Source organism: Cnephaeus nilssonii (genome assembly GCF_951640355.1).
Source record: "Cnephaeus nilssonii genome assembly, chromosome: 20".
NCBI lineage: Eukaryota > Metazoa > Chordata > Mammalia > Chiroptera > Vespertilionidae > Cnephaeus > Cnephaeus nilssonii.
The window spans coordinates 49,437,938-49,452,617 of record NC_137091.1 but is presented as its reverse complement, the minus strand read 5'-3'; the positions used below and the strand labels follow the sequence as shown (position 1 = coordinate 49,452,617).

At 48.7% G+C, this 14,680-nt stretch overlaps 2 protein-coding genes across 2 annotated transcripts; both read right to left on the bottom strand.

Moving 5' to 3' along the window:
- Window positions 1-279: 279 nt before the first annotated feature.
- Window positions 280-8,640, bottom strand: LOC307115923 (leukocyte immunoglobulin-like receptor subfamily A member 2). The gene is made up of 12 exons (XM_079799484.1): window positions 8,589-8,640; window positions 8,100-8,135; window positions 7,644-7,928; window positions 7,095-7,394; window positions 6,747-6,782; window positions 6,296-6,583; window positions 5,747-6,046; window positions 5,431-5,475; window positions 5,257-5,301; window positions 1,919-2,050; window positions 541-590; window positions 280-447 (listed from the first exon to the last, which is right to left on the bottom strand). The coding sequence occupies exons 1-12, from the start codon at window positions 8,620-8,622 to the stop codon at window positions 307-309; spliced, it is 1,692 nt and encodes a 563-aa protein (XP_079655610.1). The 5' UTR covers window positions 8,623-8,640; the 3' UTR covers window positions 280-306.
- Window positions 8,641-10,330: 1,690 nt separating this feature from the next.
- On the bottom strand, window positions 10,331-14,502 carry LOC307115930 (leukocyte immunoglobulin-like receptor subfamily A member 6). Its single transcript, XM_079799494.1, has 7 exons — window positions 14,458-14,502; window positions 13,970-14,005; window positions 13,515-13,799; window positions 12,967-13,266; window positions 12,155-12,439; window positions 11,608-11,907; window positions 10,331-10,650 (listed from the first exon to the last, which is right to left on the bottom strand). The coding sequence occupies exons 1-7, from the start codon at window positions 14,489-14,491 to the stop codon at window positions 10,517-10,519; spliced, it is 1,374 nt and encodes a 457-aa protein (XP_079655620.1). The 5' UTR covers window positions 14,492-14,502; the 3' UTR covers window positions 10,331-10,516.
- Between the last annotated feature and the right edge of the window lie 178 nt (window positions 14,503-14,680).

Genomic DNA, 14,680 nt, shown 5'->3' with positions numbered 1-14,680 from the left:
TGTAATAGAAAACCTGGCACCCAAGACAATTTAAGTATATTTGTTTAATCAGCGAGAACATACAAACAGTATTCTGCCATTGTCCCAATAACCTGGGAGGGTCCCGGGAATTGCTGGGTAATTACGGTGGAGATTCTGGAACTGATTGGGTGATAATCTCCCGATTCAGGGGGCGCCGGGGCCTTCTTTCTGGGTAACGTGGGTGGGTTCCCTCAGCCTGGCTGACAGCCTCAGATTTAGAAGCAATGACGCCAGTGGAGGGACCTTCCAACCGGCAGCTCTGAGTCCTACTGTCCAGAGCACGGCTCATCTCAGGACGACTGTGGCATACTCGCTGGCCTGGGTCGGCCTGGGCAGCAAGGAGGGGGCTGAAGCTGTCCCGTGGGTGGGGGCATTGAAGGCCACTTGGATATAGGTGACTTCCTGTGGGTCTCTAGCTTCAGAGGCCTGAGGGAGGAAGGGAGACTATGATATGATGGTGTGATATGGAGGACCAGAGGAATTGTTGGGAGGGGGCAGAGTAGAGGAGGAAACTCTTACCAGTCTGTTCATGGGCTCCGTGGCCTGTTGTCTCTTTGTCTTGGTGACGTCTGGAGAGAAGAGGACGTTGTTAGGGCTGCATATTTTATTTAAAAACTTTTTTATCCTCACCTGAGGACATGTTTTTTAAAAAATATATTTTTAGCTCTAACCGGTTTGGTTCAGTGGATAGAGCATCGTCCTGCGGACTGAAGGGTCCCAGGTTCAATTCCGGTCAAGGGCATGTACCTTGGTTGCAGACACATCCCAGTAGGAGGTGTGCAGGAGGCAGCTGATCAATGTTTCTCTCTCATCAATGTTTCTAACTCTCTATCCCTCTCCCTTCCTCTCTGTAAAAAATCAATAAAATATATTTAAAAATATTTTTATTAATTTCAGAGATAATGGGAGAGAGAGGAGAGAGAATCATCAATTGGCTGCCTCTTGCACTCCCCACACTGGGGATCAAGCCTGCAACCTGGGCATGTGCCCTGACCGGGAATTGAATGGTGACCTCCTGGTTCATAGGTCAACACTCAACCACTGAGCCACGCCAGCTGGGCGAGGATATGTTTTTTTTTAAAAATTGAATTTAGCCCCGCTGGTGCGGCTCAGTGGTTGAGCCTCGACCCATAAACCAGGAGGTCACGGTTCGATCCCCAGTCAGAGCACATACAAGAAGCAACCAATGAATGCATACATGAGTGGAACAGCCCTAGCCAGCTTTTCTCAGTGGCTACAGCAGTGGTTCTCAACCTTCCTAACGCCGCGACCCTTTAATACAGTTCCTCATGTTGTGGTGACCCCCAACCATAAAATTATTTTTGTTGCTACTTCATAACTGTCATTTTGCTTCTGTTATGAATCGTAATGTAAATATCTGATATGCAGGATGTCTTAGGCGACCCCTGTGAAAGGGTCGTTCGACCCCCAAAGGGGTCGCGACCCACAGGTTGAGAACCGCTGGGCTAGAGCGTTGGCCCGTGGTTCAAGTGCAGGTTCAATTCTGGTCAAGGGCTTGATTCCCAGGCGGGGGTGCATGGGGTAAGCAACCAATCAATGCGTCTCTCTCACATAGAGGTTTCTCTCTCTCTGTCTCTCCTTTTCCCTCCCACTTTCTCTAAAAAGAAAAAAAATCAAGGGAAAAAATATCCTCAGATGAGGATTAACAACAACAACAACAAAGTGGAAAAACAAATCAATCTCTCAAAATCAGTAAGTAAAAAAAAGAGAGAGTTATCACCATCACAACTTGAGCCAGCAAACCAGCCCCCACCTCCACGCCTCTGGCTCCCTCACCCCCTTTCCCGCCCCCAGAAGATGCCTCTCCCCCTTTCCCTGTAGGATTTGCACCACAGGGGCCTCTGCTCAGGCTTCCCTCCCTCGCTGAAGGACGTACTGTTTTTGGCTTTGCGATGGCGGTGGCGGAGGATGAAGAAAAGGAGGAGGAAGAGGAGGAGCAGGAGGACGATGGCCACGGGGAAGCCGATCAGAATACCCTGGGGGTCCTGGGTCTGGTTGTGGTCTGTGGCTGCAAAGGAGGAGACAGTGTTGGGGCGGCTGCCCTTCCTAAAGTACCTTCGCGGAGGGCACGGGGCCGGGTGCCCCCCCATGCCCCGCACAGTCCCGAATGGTCGACCCCTGTGAGCCATAATATAAACAGAGCCACTGAAAAATGGATCCAGCCTGCCCTGGCTGGTTTGGCTCAGTGGATAGAGCATCGGCCTGTGGACTGAAGGGTCCCAGGTTTGATTCCGGTCAAGGGCACATGCCCAGGTTGCGGATTCAATCCCCAGTAAAGGGCGGGGGGGGGGGGGGGAACGGGGTGAAGGATGCAGCCAATCAATGATCCTCTCTCATCATTGATGTTTCTATCTTTCTCTCCCTCTCCCTTCCTCTCTGAAATCAATAAAAATATATTAAAAAAATGGATTCAGCCTGGCTGGTGTGACTCAGTGGTTGAGCATCGACCTTTGAACCAGGTGGTTATGGTTTCATTCCCGCTTAGGGCATATGCCCTGGTTGCAGGCTCAATCCCCAGGAGAGGTGTGCAGGAGGCGGCCAATCAATGATTCTCTCTCACCATTGATGTTTCTATCTCTCTCTCTTCCTCTCTAAAATCAATAAAACTATATAACACGCCCCCCCCAGCTCCCATGATCCAACCAAGATAAATCAAGAGTGTGAATGTCATGCTAAACAAGGTAAAGTCAATCAAAAAAGTTAAGAACCATATGATTGCATTCATATGTGGGATATAAAACTGAAAGCAGCCAACAAACAAACAATACAAACAAAAACTCATAGACACAGTCAATAGAAGTTTAGTTACTAGAGGGGTAGGTAGAAGAGGGGCAAGAGGGGTCCAATACATGGTGATGGTAGAAGGCTTGAGTCTGGGTGGTGAGCACACAGATGATGTGCTATGGAATTGCACATTTGAAACTCATGTTATTAACCAATGTCACGCCAATAAATTTAATAAAAACTTAAAAAGATTGTAAAGGTAGCAAAGCGAATGAGAGCGTTCCACTTCAAGAATTAAGAAGTGAGGCCTGACCGGTGTGGCTCAGTGGAAAGAGCGTCAGCCTGTGGACTGAAGGGTCCCAAGTTCGATTCCGGTCAGGGGCATGTGCCTTGGTTGCGGGCACATTCCCAGTCAGGGGTGTGCAGGAGGCAGCTGATCGATGTTTTTCTCCCATCGATGTTTCTAACTCTCTATCCTTCTCTCTTCCTCTCTGTAAAAAATCAATAAAATATATTTTAAAAAAAGAATTAAGAAGTGAGCTGCTCATGGATGAACCTGGAGGTTATTATGCTAAGTGAAATAAGCCATATATTTTTTTTACCCCAATAGATTAAAAAAATATTTTTATTGATTTCAGAGAGGAAGGGAGAGGGAGAGAGAGATAGAAACATCAATGATGAGAGAGAATCATTGACTGGCTGCCTCCTGCATGCCCCCCACTAGGGATTGAGCCCGCAACCTGGGCATATGCCCTGACTGGGAATCAAACCAGTGACCTCTTGGTTCCTAGGTCGACACTCAACGGCTGAGCTATACCCGGCTTGGCACCCCCGATAGATTTTTTTGGCTTGTATGCTTGTGTTTCCCCTTAGGACTTCCTTCTCACTCTACCGCAGTACCGGTATTATCTTCCCTACGTTATTTGCAAACTTTATGCTCAATAATTCCACACCTGTATCTACAGTTCGTCACCCTCTAACTCAAGATATGTAAAGCCAACTCTTGAATGCATGTAAGATGTTGCCTGGCCATCTCAGAAGCAACAAGTCCAAGACACAACTCCTGACCTTTGAAATGCACTTGTCCTTTTCTCTGTGAACGGTCCCCCAATACACGCATGTCGTAGGCACTGATAGAGACAGTCATGGGCCTGCAGGCTTGTTTATACTAAAGTATACTCATCATGTAGGGAAGCACTGACAGTGGCCTCAACCACAGAAGGTCTTGGGTGAACAGTTGTTTTTGTAATTTTTTTTTTATGGAAGAGGAGAGAGAGAGAGAGAGAGAGAGAGAGAGAGAGAGAGAGAGAGAGAGAAACTTTGATGTGAAAGAGAAACATGGATCAATTGCCTCCCACATGTATGTGCCCTGACAGGGAATCGAACCTACCACCTTTGGTGCATGGGATGACCCTCCAACCACCTGCCACCTGAGGGATGACCCTCCACCAGCTAGGGCATTTCTCCGCCCCCCTTTTTTATGTAATTGAATTTATTGGGGGTGACACTGGTTCGCAAAACCACACAGATTTCAAGTGTACAACTCAATAAAACATCATCACACTGTTGTCTGTGTTTTACATATGTGTGTGCGTGTGCGCGTGTGCCTGTGTGTGTTTTATTTAATCCCTTCATCTTCTTTCATCCAGCCCCTCTGACAGCTGTCGGTCTGTTCCATGTATCCATGCCTCTCAACAGTCCTTCTTAATCCTTTACAGAATTTTTGTTTCCTTATATGTGGAGAAAATGCGGCTCAGAGGAGAAAAGAGAGTAGCGGGGGGACACCCTGAATTAATTGTAGAAATAGCTCTCAGAGCTTTAGTGTCCTCGGTGAGGGCAGGGATGAAGCCTCCAGAGAAAAGGTTGTCTGGCTATCTCAGTTATTTGGGGCTGACATAATGAATATCAATCTGCCCTCTGGGAGTCGAGCTCCGCGATGAGGGCTAGGAATCCTAGATGCTCTCAGAAATACTGGCATATGGACCAATGATGAAAGGTACCTGTGGAACCTACAGATGTGATTTGCCACCCACAGACCATCTAGCCTTCTGCTCTCCCAACGGAAAACAGCCCCACCTCCTTCACCTGTACGCTCCCTGCTTCCTCCAGCCGTCAGAAGTCCTCCTAAAAAGCTGACTCTGGCCCTCGCCAGTGTTACTCCATGGTTAGAGCGTGAGCCTGCACATCGCAAGGGTCCTGGGTTTGATTCCCGGTCAAGGGTACGTACCTGGGTTGCAGGTTCCATCCCTGGGCCTGGTTGGGGCATATGTGAGAGGCAACCAATAGATGTGTCTCTCTCATATCGATGTTTCTCTCTCTCTCTCTCTCTCTCTCTCTCTCTCTCTCTCTCTTCTACTCTCTCTAAAAATAAATGGAAAAAGCATCCTCAGTGAGGATTAATTAAGAAAAAAAAAAAAGCTGACTCTGTCCCTGGTAAATGAGATTTCTACTCCATGTACTTTCCGTTCTCCACACTACCCAGTGACTCACCTTGTGGATGTTTGGGCTCCACGGGTGTGGGGTCGGAAGGAGGTTCTGCAAATGGAGATAAAATGGGGGGGTTACTTAGTTATTCTCAGGCTCTTCCTACACAGACTCCCAATGACCTACATGGCCTCTTGGCCCTGAACATGTGACCGTTCTGCACACAACCCAGTGACTCACCTTCTGGATGTTTGGGCTCCCCGGGTGTGGGGTCGAAAGGAGCTTCTGCAAATGGAGATGAAATGGGGGTTACTTTAGTTCTTCTTAGGCTCTTCCTACACAGACTCCCAAAGACCTACATGGCCTCCCCAGCCCTGAACGTGTGATAAGAGGGCTGCAAGGTGGATAAGGAGTGAGGTTGACCTCATAGCTTTGTGTCTAAGAAGAGGGTGCTGACAGCAACTCCCCAGGCCGCTCTCCTCCTTTACCCAGTCTTCCCTCTAAGTAGACATCATCAACTTCAGGAGGGAACATATGGATGGACGGGCATCCTCACCTCCGACCTCAAGCTTTAATGGGTCACTTGGGTGAGACCACACATACGGGTCTTTGTTGAAGGCACCGTAGCACCTGTAGGTCCCTGCCTGTGTGGAGGTGACACGGTCCAGGTGGAAGGTGGTCTGCTGTCCATTGTCCTGGGCGGTGGAGCTTTGTCTCTGGGTGAACTGAGGTGCATTTTCTTTCCTGAGAATAAATGCTTCAAATTTGATTCTGGAGAAACACTGTAACTTCACATAGTCTCCTGGAGCCACCACGGTGCCACTTATGCTGGAGAGTGAGGGTTTGTCATAAGATCCTGAGAAAGAAGGAAGTTGCTGATAAAGGGGAAGCCATGTCCATGTGCTGTGCCTCTCTGTTCCTCGGGAGCAGACGTGGCTCTGGCTTTCATCCCCTCCATGTCCCGCCCTGAGGGAATGTGTCTCTGCATCATCCCTGAGGCCTTCCTGGAGGTAGAGGCTTTGCTGCTTCCTGCTCCGGATCTCAGAGCCTGGTTCTTCCTCTGCAAAGAGGTCCCTCCTGGCCCTGCTGCCTAAGTCCCACTCACCTGTCATCACCACACGCAGGGGGTCACTGAGTTGGGAATAGTGCCCTGCAATTCTATAGGAACAGCGGTACAGTCCTGTCCGGTCTGGTGTCATCTCTTGGATAGATAAAGTGTTGATCTTCGCAGCCACCAGTAATTCCCTTCGGTCTCTAGGCTCAGGGTCTTCCACTTTATATATCTCATAGGCTTCAGCGTCTGGAGGCCCTCGGCACTTGATGGTCACTGGTTTCTTAGACAGAACTATGGATCCAGGCTGAGCTGTGATAACAGGTAGTAGGGGGAGATAGCCTAGAAGAAGAGGTAATAAATTTACAGGTGTATCTATTTTTCCTCCATTTCCTTCCCTTTTACAGCCACGAGTTTAAATGCTAAGACCCCTCTTCCCAGCCCCAGAGAGAGCTGATATCGGGCCAAAACCTATTTAGTCCTTGAACATTAAAAGGATACCTACCATTCTGAGCCCGAGTGCTCTGGGCTAGATACAACCCTGGAAGGAAACATTGAGTGAGAACAGTTTAGTCTTAAAAAATTTTCAATTACAGTTTACATTCGCTATCACTTTGTATTATTGTCAGGTGTATAGCATATTGGATAGATAATCATATGCTTTAAAAAGTGTTTCCCCTTGCTATTTCTAGGAGGCCTGCCTGGTGAGTGCTGGTGAGGTGCTCATGGCTTTTGTGGAAGCAGATGATGTTGCCAAGGGCTTCCCACCACACTCTTCTCTTTCTTCCAGTCACTCCCTACGTGGACAGTGTCATCTCCAGAAGGGCACATAAGAATGGAGGGCCTTCCTCACCTCTGACCTCAAGCTGCAATGGGTCGCTGGGGTGAGACCACACATAGGGGTAACTGCTGATGGCACCGTAGCACCTGTAGGTCCCTGCCTGTGTGGAGGTGACACGGTCCAGGTGGAAGGTGGTCTGCTGTCCATTGTCCTGGGCTGTGGAGCTTTGTCTCTGGGTGAACTGAGGTGCATCTTCTTTCCCGAGAATAAATGCTTCAAATTTGATACTGGAGAAACACTGTAACTTCACATTGTCTCCTGGAGCCACCACTGTGCCACTCATGCTGGAGAGTGAGGGTTTGTTATAAGATCCTGAGAAAGAAGGAAGTTTGCTGATAAAGGGTAGGCCACATCCATGCGCTGTGCCTCCCTGTTCCCCGGGAGCAGACATGGCTCTGGCTTCTATTCCCTCTGTGTCCTGCCCTGAGGGAATGTGTCTCTGCATCATTCCTGAGGCATTCCTGGAGGTAGAGGCTTTGCTGCTTCCTGCTCCGGATCTCAGAGCCTGGTTCTCCCTCTGCAAAGAGGTCCCTCCCGCCCTGCTGCCTGGGTCCCACTCACCCGTCATTACCACATGCAGGGGGTCACTGAGGAGGGACCAGTGTCCTCCACTCCTATAGGAACAGCGGTACAGTCCTGTCTTGTCTGGTTTCATCTCTTGGATAGATAAAGTGTCTGTCTTCCCAGCCACCAGTAATTTCCTTCTGTCCCTAGGCTCAGGTTCTTCCACTTTATATATCTCGTAGGCTTCAGCGTCTGGAGGCCCTCGGCACAGGATGGTCACTGGTGTATAAAATGGGACCATGGATCCAGGCTGAGCTGTGATAACAGGTTGGGGGAGACTTCCTAGAAAAACAGGTAATAAATTTACGGGTGTATCTGTTTCTCATGCCACCCTCCACTTCCTGCCTTTTTACAGCCACAAGTCTTAATGCCAAAACCCCTCTTCTCAGACCCCAAGAGAGCTGATATCTGGCCAAACTCTACTCAGTCCTTGGACATTGAAATGATACTCACCATTCTGAGCCTGAGTGCTCTGGGCTACATACAACCCTGGAAGGAACATGGGTGAGAACAGCTCAGTCTTTTTAATTTTTAAAATATTTTCAATTACAGTTTACATTCACTATTATTTTGTATTATTTTCAGGCATGCAGCCTAGTGGTTACATAATCATATATGTTATAAAGTGCTTTCCCTTGCTATGTCCAGTACCCTCCTGGCACCGTAGGTAGTTGTTACAATATTATTGGCTGTATTCTCTATGCTGCACTCTATGCTCCCAGGAGTATTCTGTAACTCCCAATCTATACTTCTCAATCCCTTCACCCTTACACCCAGTCCCCTTACACTCTTCTCTGGCAACCGTAAGTCTGTTCTCCGTGTCTGTGAGTCTGTTTCTGTTTTGTTTGCTCATTCATATTGGAGAACAGCCCAGCCTTATGGAACCGCCGACCTGCCCCAGTAGCATTGTGTTTGCACCCCAACCCTTCTGTTCAGACTCACCAAGATAGAGCAGAGTGGGAAGAACCACGGACATGATTCTGGGTCCTCTTTTGCCCATTGGCCTCAGCAATGCTGCCTGTATGCGGAAGGGACTCCTTTGAAAGTCACACCAAGCAACAGGAAGTGGTGGGAGGGCCTTGGTTCTCACCCCAGAGTGAAGGCATTTCACAATGTCTTCTGCTGAAGCCTTGCAGAGGCAGCTGAGATCATGATGTTAGTTATCTGAACTTCAAACCTCCATCAGCCCCGCTCAGTCCCTATTTTCTGTCCCCAATTCCTCACGGGCATTTAGTCTTTCCCTATAAAGTGAGCAGTAAGAGGGATCACAGATGAAGAACAGTACAGAAGTAGTTCTCAGTCTGAGATTGGCTCTGAAGTACTCTGTGAACTCATGGTTTCTGCTACTGTATGCTGAGCTTTCTTCGATTCAGGTACAAAATGGGTCAATAATTGTGTCTTTCTGCAAAGCTATACTCACAGTGTGTGCATGTGGCCCAGAGCAGACCCGACTAGGGAGGCAATGACATAATGATTAGTTTTTTGTTTGCTGTGCATGTGCCCACCACGCTGTCAGCACTGACTCTGTCCATGGGTGAAAGTGATGAACCAAAGCAAGGTAATTACACTGGGTTTTGTCAGCCCTTGGTTCTTTTATTTTTGCTGGTAAAAGGAAAGAGGTTTATTCGAGTGCCAGCTTCCCTTCACCCTTTTGTTGTTATTGTTGGTTTTTAAAAGTAAGTTTTTATTGATTTCAGAGAGGGTTAGGGAGAGGGAGAGAGAGGTAGAAACATTAATCATGTGAGAGAATCATTGACTGGCTGCCTCCTGCATGCTCTACACAGGTGATTGAGCCTACAACGCAGGCATGTGCTCTGACTGGTAATCAAATAGTGACCTCCTGGTTCATAGGTCAACGCTCAACTACTCAGCTCCACTGGCTGGGCATTGCCTCTTTGTTTTTAAACCACCTCACTGGCTGAACCTTACTGAGTAGCTATGCCATCCACTTTTCTCAATAAACATAAAACTTAGATTTAAAATCTTCCCCTCTCTGCACCCACATGAGTCACTCTTCCACACAAATGTGACGTAATGGAACAGCTGACCTTCACTGGGTTTTCATTTTACCAAGATCCTGTGGGGAAAGTTGCACATAATCTTCACAAGAACTGTGGTGGATTGGGTTAATGTTCCAAGTTATTTGGTCATGTCTTTGTTCATCAGACCCCGAGGACACTGTAGACAATGATAAATCCCACCTGGTTCTTCGGGTTCAGAAATATCTCCTGCTGCTTCTAGGGTTTTCCTCTGATTGTGGTGTTTCAGTGAACAACCATCTAAGCTTAACCCCAGCATCACCACAACCAGTTCAATTAGCTGAAGAAGTGAGACCCCGTGTTTGTGCCATTGGTGCATGGCCTGGGCATAGAGCAGAGGGTGTAAGGAGAGATAATCACAGATGAGAAATTGGGGTTTTCTCAGGATTAAGAAGATAATGGAAGATTCCAACTGAGAGGAAGAGGAGACAGGTCGAAATGGTTAGAAAAGACTTAATTTTCGTTGACACTTGTGCAAAAAATGCTTTTGTGTTTCTCTGTCTCTTTGTCTACCTACATTTTATCATGTTACTTATGTAATATTTCCAACAATAAATGATAAGTTAAAAAAAACACCCATTCAGGCCAGTGGACACATTTTAGGCATTTGCTCTTCAGAACTCCAAGAGAACCCATTAGTACTGCATTAATTTGCTGTGTTGTTGGGACATTGTGACAGATTCTGCAGGAGACAGACACACTGTAGACAACAGTAGACAACACGGCCAGTGCCTGGTTTCCTCTGGTCACCCGCTTCTCAGGTCAACACTGTCCTTGGACGCCATGAGTGTCCTTGGTGTTGGTCATGATGCCCAGGTGTGGAGGGGGGTCTCATCTGAGTCCGTGGAAGGACCTCTTGTGGCTGTAGTAGGCCTCCACCAACACGACCACCAGGGCCAAGAGAACCAGGCCAGCCAGACTCAGCCGGACTTGGTTCACCAGGGACACACTCCAACCAGCACGTCCTGAGAGAGAAAGGCCAGAGGTCACAGAGGAGGAGCCAAAGGTCCTCCCAATAAGATGTCCTTCACCTGAACTCTTGTCTCCAGTCTCCTGGATCTTGAGGCCGCTGCCCAGCCACCTTCTGCATAAGCAATATCTGCCTTCTTTTCTCTCCTCATTATGAGCCCCGTGGTGATTTCCTTAAGGAATTCTGGGGTCATGAAAGGCAGGGGTGGGGACCGGGTGAGGAGCTTTCAGTCTTCTCCATAGGAGCCCTGCCTGGTCCTTCTTTGGGACGCCCCTCTGCAAACTATTGACTCAGCTGATGGGGAATGGCCTCCCTGGTACTCCGTGGGCACTAAAGCTTCTCTCTCCCTCATTCCCTTTGCACTTAATCTCCCTTCACCTTTCCTTCTCCTTCTGCAAAGACTACCAGTTGGCTTTCTCCATCCAGAGAGCCTGACTGTGCCATTCCCTTCCCTCGCCATCTCCCTTTTCCTTCCCTGCTTCCCCACCAGACACCTTACCATTCACTTCCTCACTGCCAAGCTCAAAGGGCCCTTGCTTTACCTCCATAACCTGTTTCCTAAGCCCCTTTCTTCTAGGACTTACTTATTCTACCTCTGTAATTTACCCAATAAATTGTTTCTTTACAGTTAAAAAAAAAAAAGACTACCCATTACTCAACATGAGGACGGCTGGGTTCTGTGGGATCTGGATTGTCAGCAGCCTCTGCAAATGGGGAGGAAATGGGATGGTTCCTTTATCTGTGCTCAGGCTCCGTCTCCCCAGACTCACAATGATCTACATGCTCTCCCAGCCCCTGGGCATGTGTCAGAGGCCTGCATGGTAGGTGAGTGGTGAGGACCTCATAGCTTTTGTGGAAGCAGGTTGTGTGGACACGGCTTCCCACCAGCCACTGCTCTAAGTGGACAGTGTCATCTTCAGAAGGGGACGTGGGGATGGACTGGCTTCCTCACCTCTGACCTCAAGCTGCAATGGGTCGCTGGGGTGAGACCACACATAGGGGTAACTGCTGAAGGCACCGTAGCACCTGTAGGTCCCTGCCTGTGTGGCGGTGACATGGTCCATGTGGAAGGTGGTCTGCTGTCCATTGTCCTGGGCTGTGGAGCTTTGTCTCTGGGTGAACCGAGGTGCATCTTCTTTGGTGAGAATAAATGCTTCAAATTTGATACTGGAGAAACACTGTAACTTCACATTGTCTCCTGAAGCCACCACGGTGCCACTCATGCTTGAGAGTGAGGGTTTGTCATAAGATCCTGAGAAAGAAGGAAGTTTTTGGTAAACGGGAAGCCATGTCCATGTGCTGTCCCTCCCTGTTCCCAGTAGCAGACTTGGCTCTGGCTTCCATCCCCTCCGTGTCCCGCCCTGAGGGAATGTGTCTCTGCATCATCCCTGATGCCTTCCTGGAGGTAGAGGCTTTGCTGCTTCCTGCTCTGTATCTCAGAGCCTGGTTCTCCCTCTGCAAAGAGGTCCCTCCCGCCCTGCTGCCTGGGTCCCACTCACCTGTCATCACCACACGCAGGGGGTCACTGAGCTGGGACCAGTGTCCTCCCCTCCTATAGGAACAGCGGTACAGTCCTGTCCGGTCTGGTTTCATCTCTTGGATAGACAAAGTGCTGGTCTTCCCAGCCACCAGTAATTTTCTTGCATCCCTAGGCTCAGGGTCTTTCACTTTATATATCTCGTAGGCTTCAGCGTCTGGAGGCCCTCGGCACAGGATGGTCACTGGTGTATAAAATGGGACCATGGATCCAGGCTGAGCTGTGATAACAGGTGGGGGGAGATATCCTAGAAAAACAGGTAGTAACGTTACAGGTGAATCTGCTTCTCATGCCACCCTCCACTTCCTCCCCTTTTACAGCCATGAGTCTAAATGCCAGGACCCCTCCTCCCAGCCCCCAAGACAGCTGACATCTGGTCAAATCCTACTGAGTCCCTGAACATTAGAAGGATAGTCAGCTCTGAGTCTGAGTGCTCTGTGCTAGATGCAACCCTGGAAAGAAACATTGGGTAAGAACAGCTCACACTTTAAAAATTTTTTTCAAATTTTCAATTACAGTTTACATTCACCATCACTTTGTATTATTTTCAGGTGTAGAGCTTTGTGGTTAGATAATCATATGCTTCAAAAAGTGTTCCCTGTTGCTATTTCTAGGAGGCCTGCATGGTGAGTGCTGGTGAGGTGCTCATGGCTTTGTGGAAGCAGATGGTGTTGCCAAGGGCTTCCCACCACACTGTTCTCTTTCTTCCAGTCACTCCCTACGTGGACAGTGTCATCTCCAGAACGGGATGTGGGGATGGACGGCCTTTCTCACCTCTGACCTCAAGCTGCAATGGGTCGCTGGGGTGAGACCACACATAGGAGTAAATGCTGAAGGCACCGTAGCACCTGTAGGTCCCCGCCTGTGTGGAGGTGACACGGTTCAGGTGGAACGTGGTCTGCTGTCCATTGTCCTGGGCAGTGGAGCTTTGTCTCTGGGTGAACTGAGGTGCATCTTCTTTGGTGAGAATAAACGCATCAAACTTGATTCTGGAGAAACACTGTAACTTCACATTGTCTCCTGAAGCCACCACCGGGCCACTCATGCTCGAGAGTGAGGGTTTGTCATAAGATCCTGAGAAAGAAGGAAGTTGCTGATAAACGGGAAGCCATATTTATATGCTGTGACTTCCTGTTCCCCTGGAGCAGATGTGGCTCTGGCTTCCATCCCCTCTGTGTCCCGCCCTGAGGGAATGTGTCTCTGCATCATCCCTGATGCCTTCCTAGAGGTAGAGGCTTTGCTGCTTCCTGCTCTGTATCTCAGAGCCTGGTTCTCCCTCTGCAAAGAGGTCCCTCCCGCCCTGCTGCCTGGGTCCCACTCACCCGTCATTACCACATGCAGGGGGTCACTGAGGAGGGACCAGTGTCCTCCACTCCTATAGGAACAGCGGTACAGTCCTGTCCGGTCTGGTGTCATCTCTTGGATAGATAAAGTGTCTGTCTTCCCAGCCACCAGTAATTTCCTTCTGTCCCTAGGCTCAGGTTCTTCCACTTTATATATCTCATAGGCTTCAGCGTCTGGAGGCCCTCGGCACAGGATGGTCACTGGTGTATTAAATGGGACCATGGATCCAGGCTGAGCTGTGATAACAGGTGGGGGGAGATATCCTAGAAAAACAGGTAATAAATTTACAGGTGTATCTGTTTCTCATGCCACCCTCCAGTTCTTCCCCTTTTACAGCCATGAGTCTAAATGCCAAGATCCGCCTCCCAGCCCCCAAGAGAGCTGATATCTGGCCAAACTCTACTCAGTCCTTGGACATTAGAAGGATACTCACCATTCTGAGCCCGAGTGCTCTGGGCTACATAAAACCCTGGAAGGAACATGGGTGAGAACAGCTCAGTCTTTTTAATTTTTAAAATATTTTCAATTACAGTTTACATTCAGCATTATTTTGTATTATTTTCAGGCATGCAGCCTAGTGGTTACATAATCATATATGTTATAAAGTGTTTTCCCTTGCTATGTCCAGTACCCTCCTGGCACCATACGTAGTTGTTACAATATTATTGGCTGTATTCTCTATGCTATACTCTATGCCCCAGGAGTATTCTGTAACTCCCAATCTATACTTCCCAATCCCTTAGCCTTTACACCCAGTCCCCATACACTCTCCTCTGGCAACCGTCAGTCTGTTTTCCGTGTCTGTGAGTCTGTTTCTGTTTTGTTTGTTCTTTCATATTGGAGAACAGCCCAGCCTTATGGAACCGCCGATGTGCCCCGGTAGTGTTGTGTTTGCACCCCGACCCTTCTGTCCACACTCACCGAGATAGAGGAAAGTGGGAAGAACCACGGACATGATTCTGGGTCCTCTTTTGCCCATTGGCCTCAGCAATGCTGCCTGTATGCGGAATGGACTCCTCTGAAAGTCACACCAAGCAACAGGAAGTGGTGGGAGGGCCTTGGTTCTCACCCCAGAGTGAAGGCATTTCACAACGTCTTCTGCTAAAGCCTTGCAGAGGCAGCTGAGATCATGATGTTTGTTAGT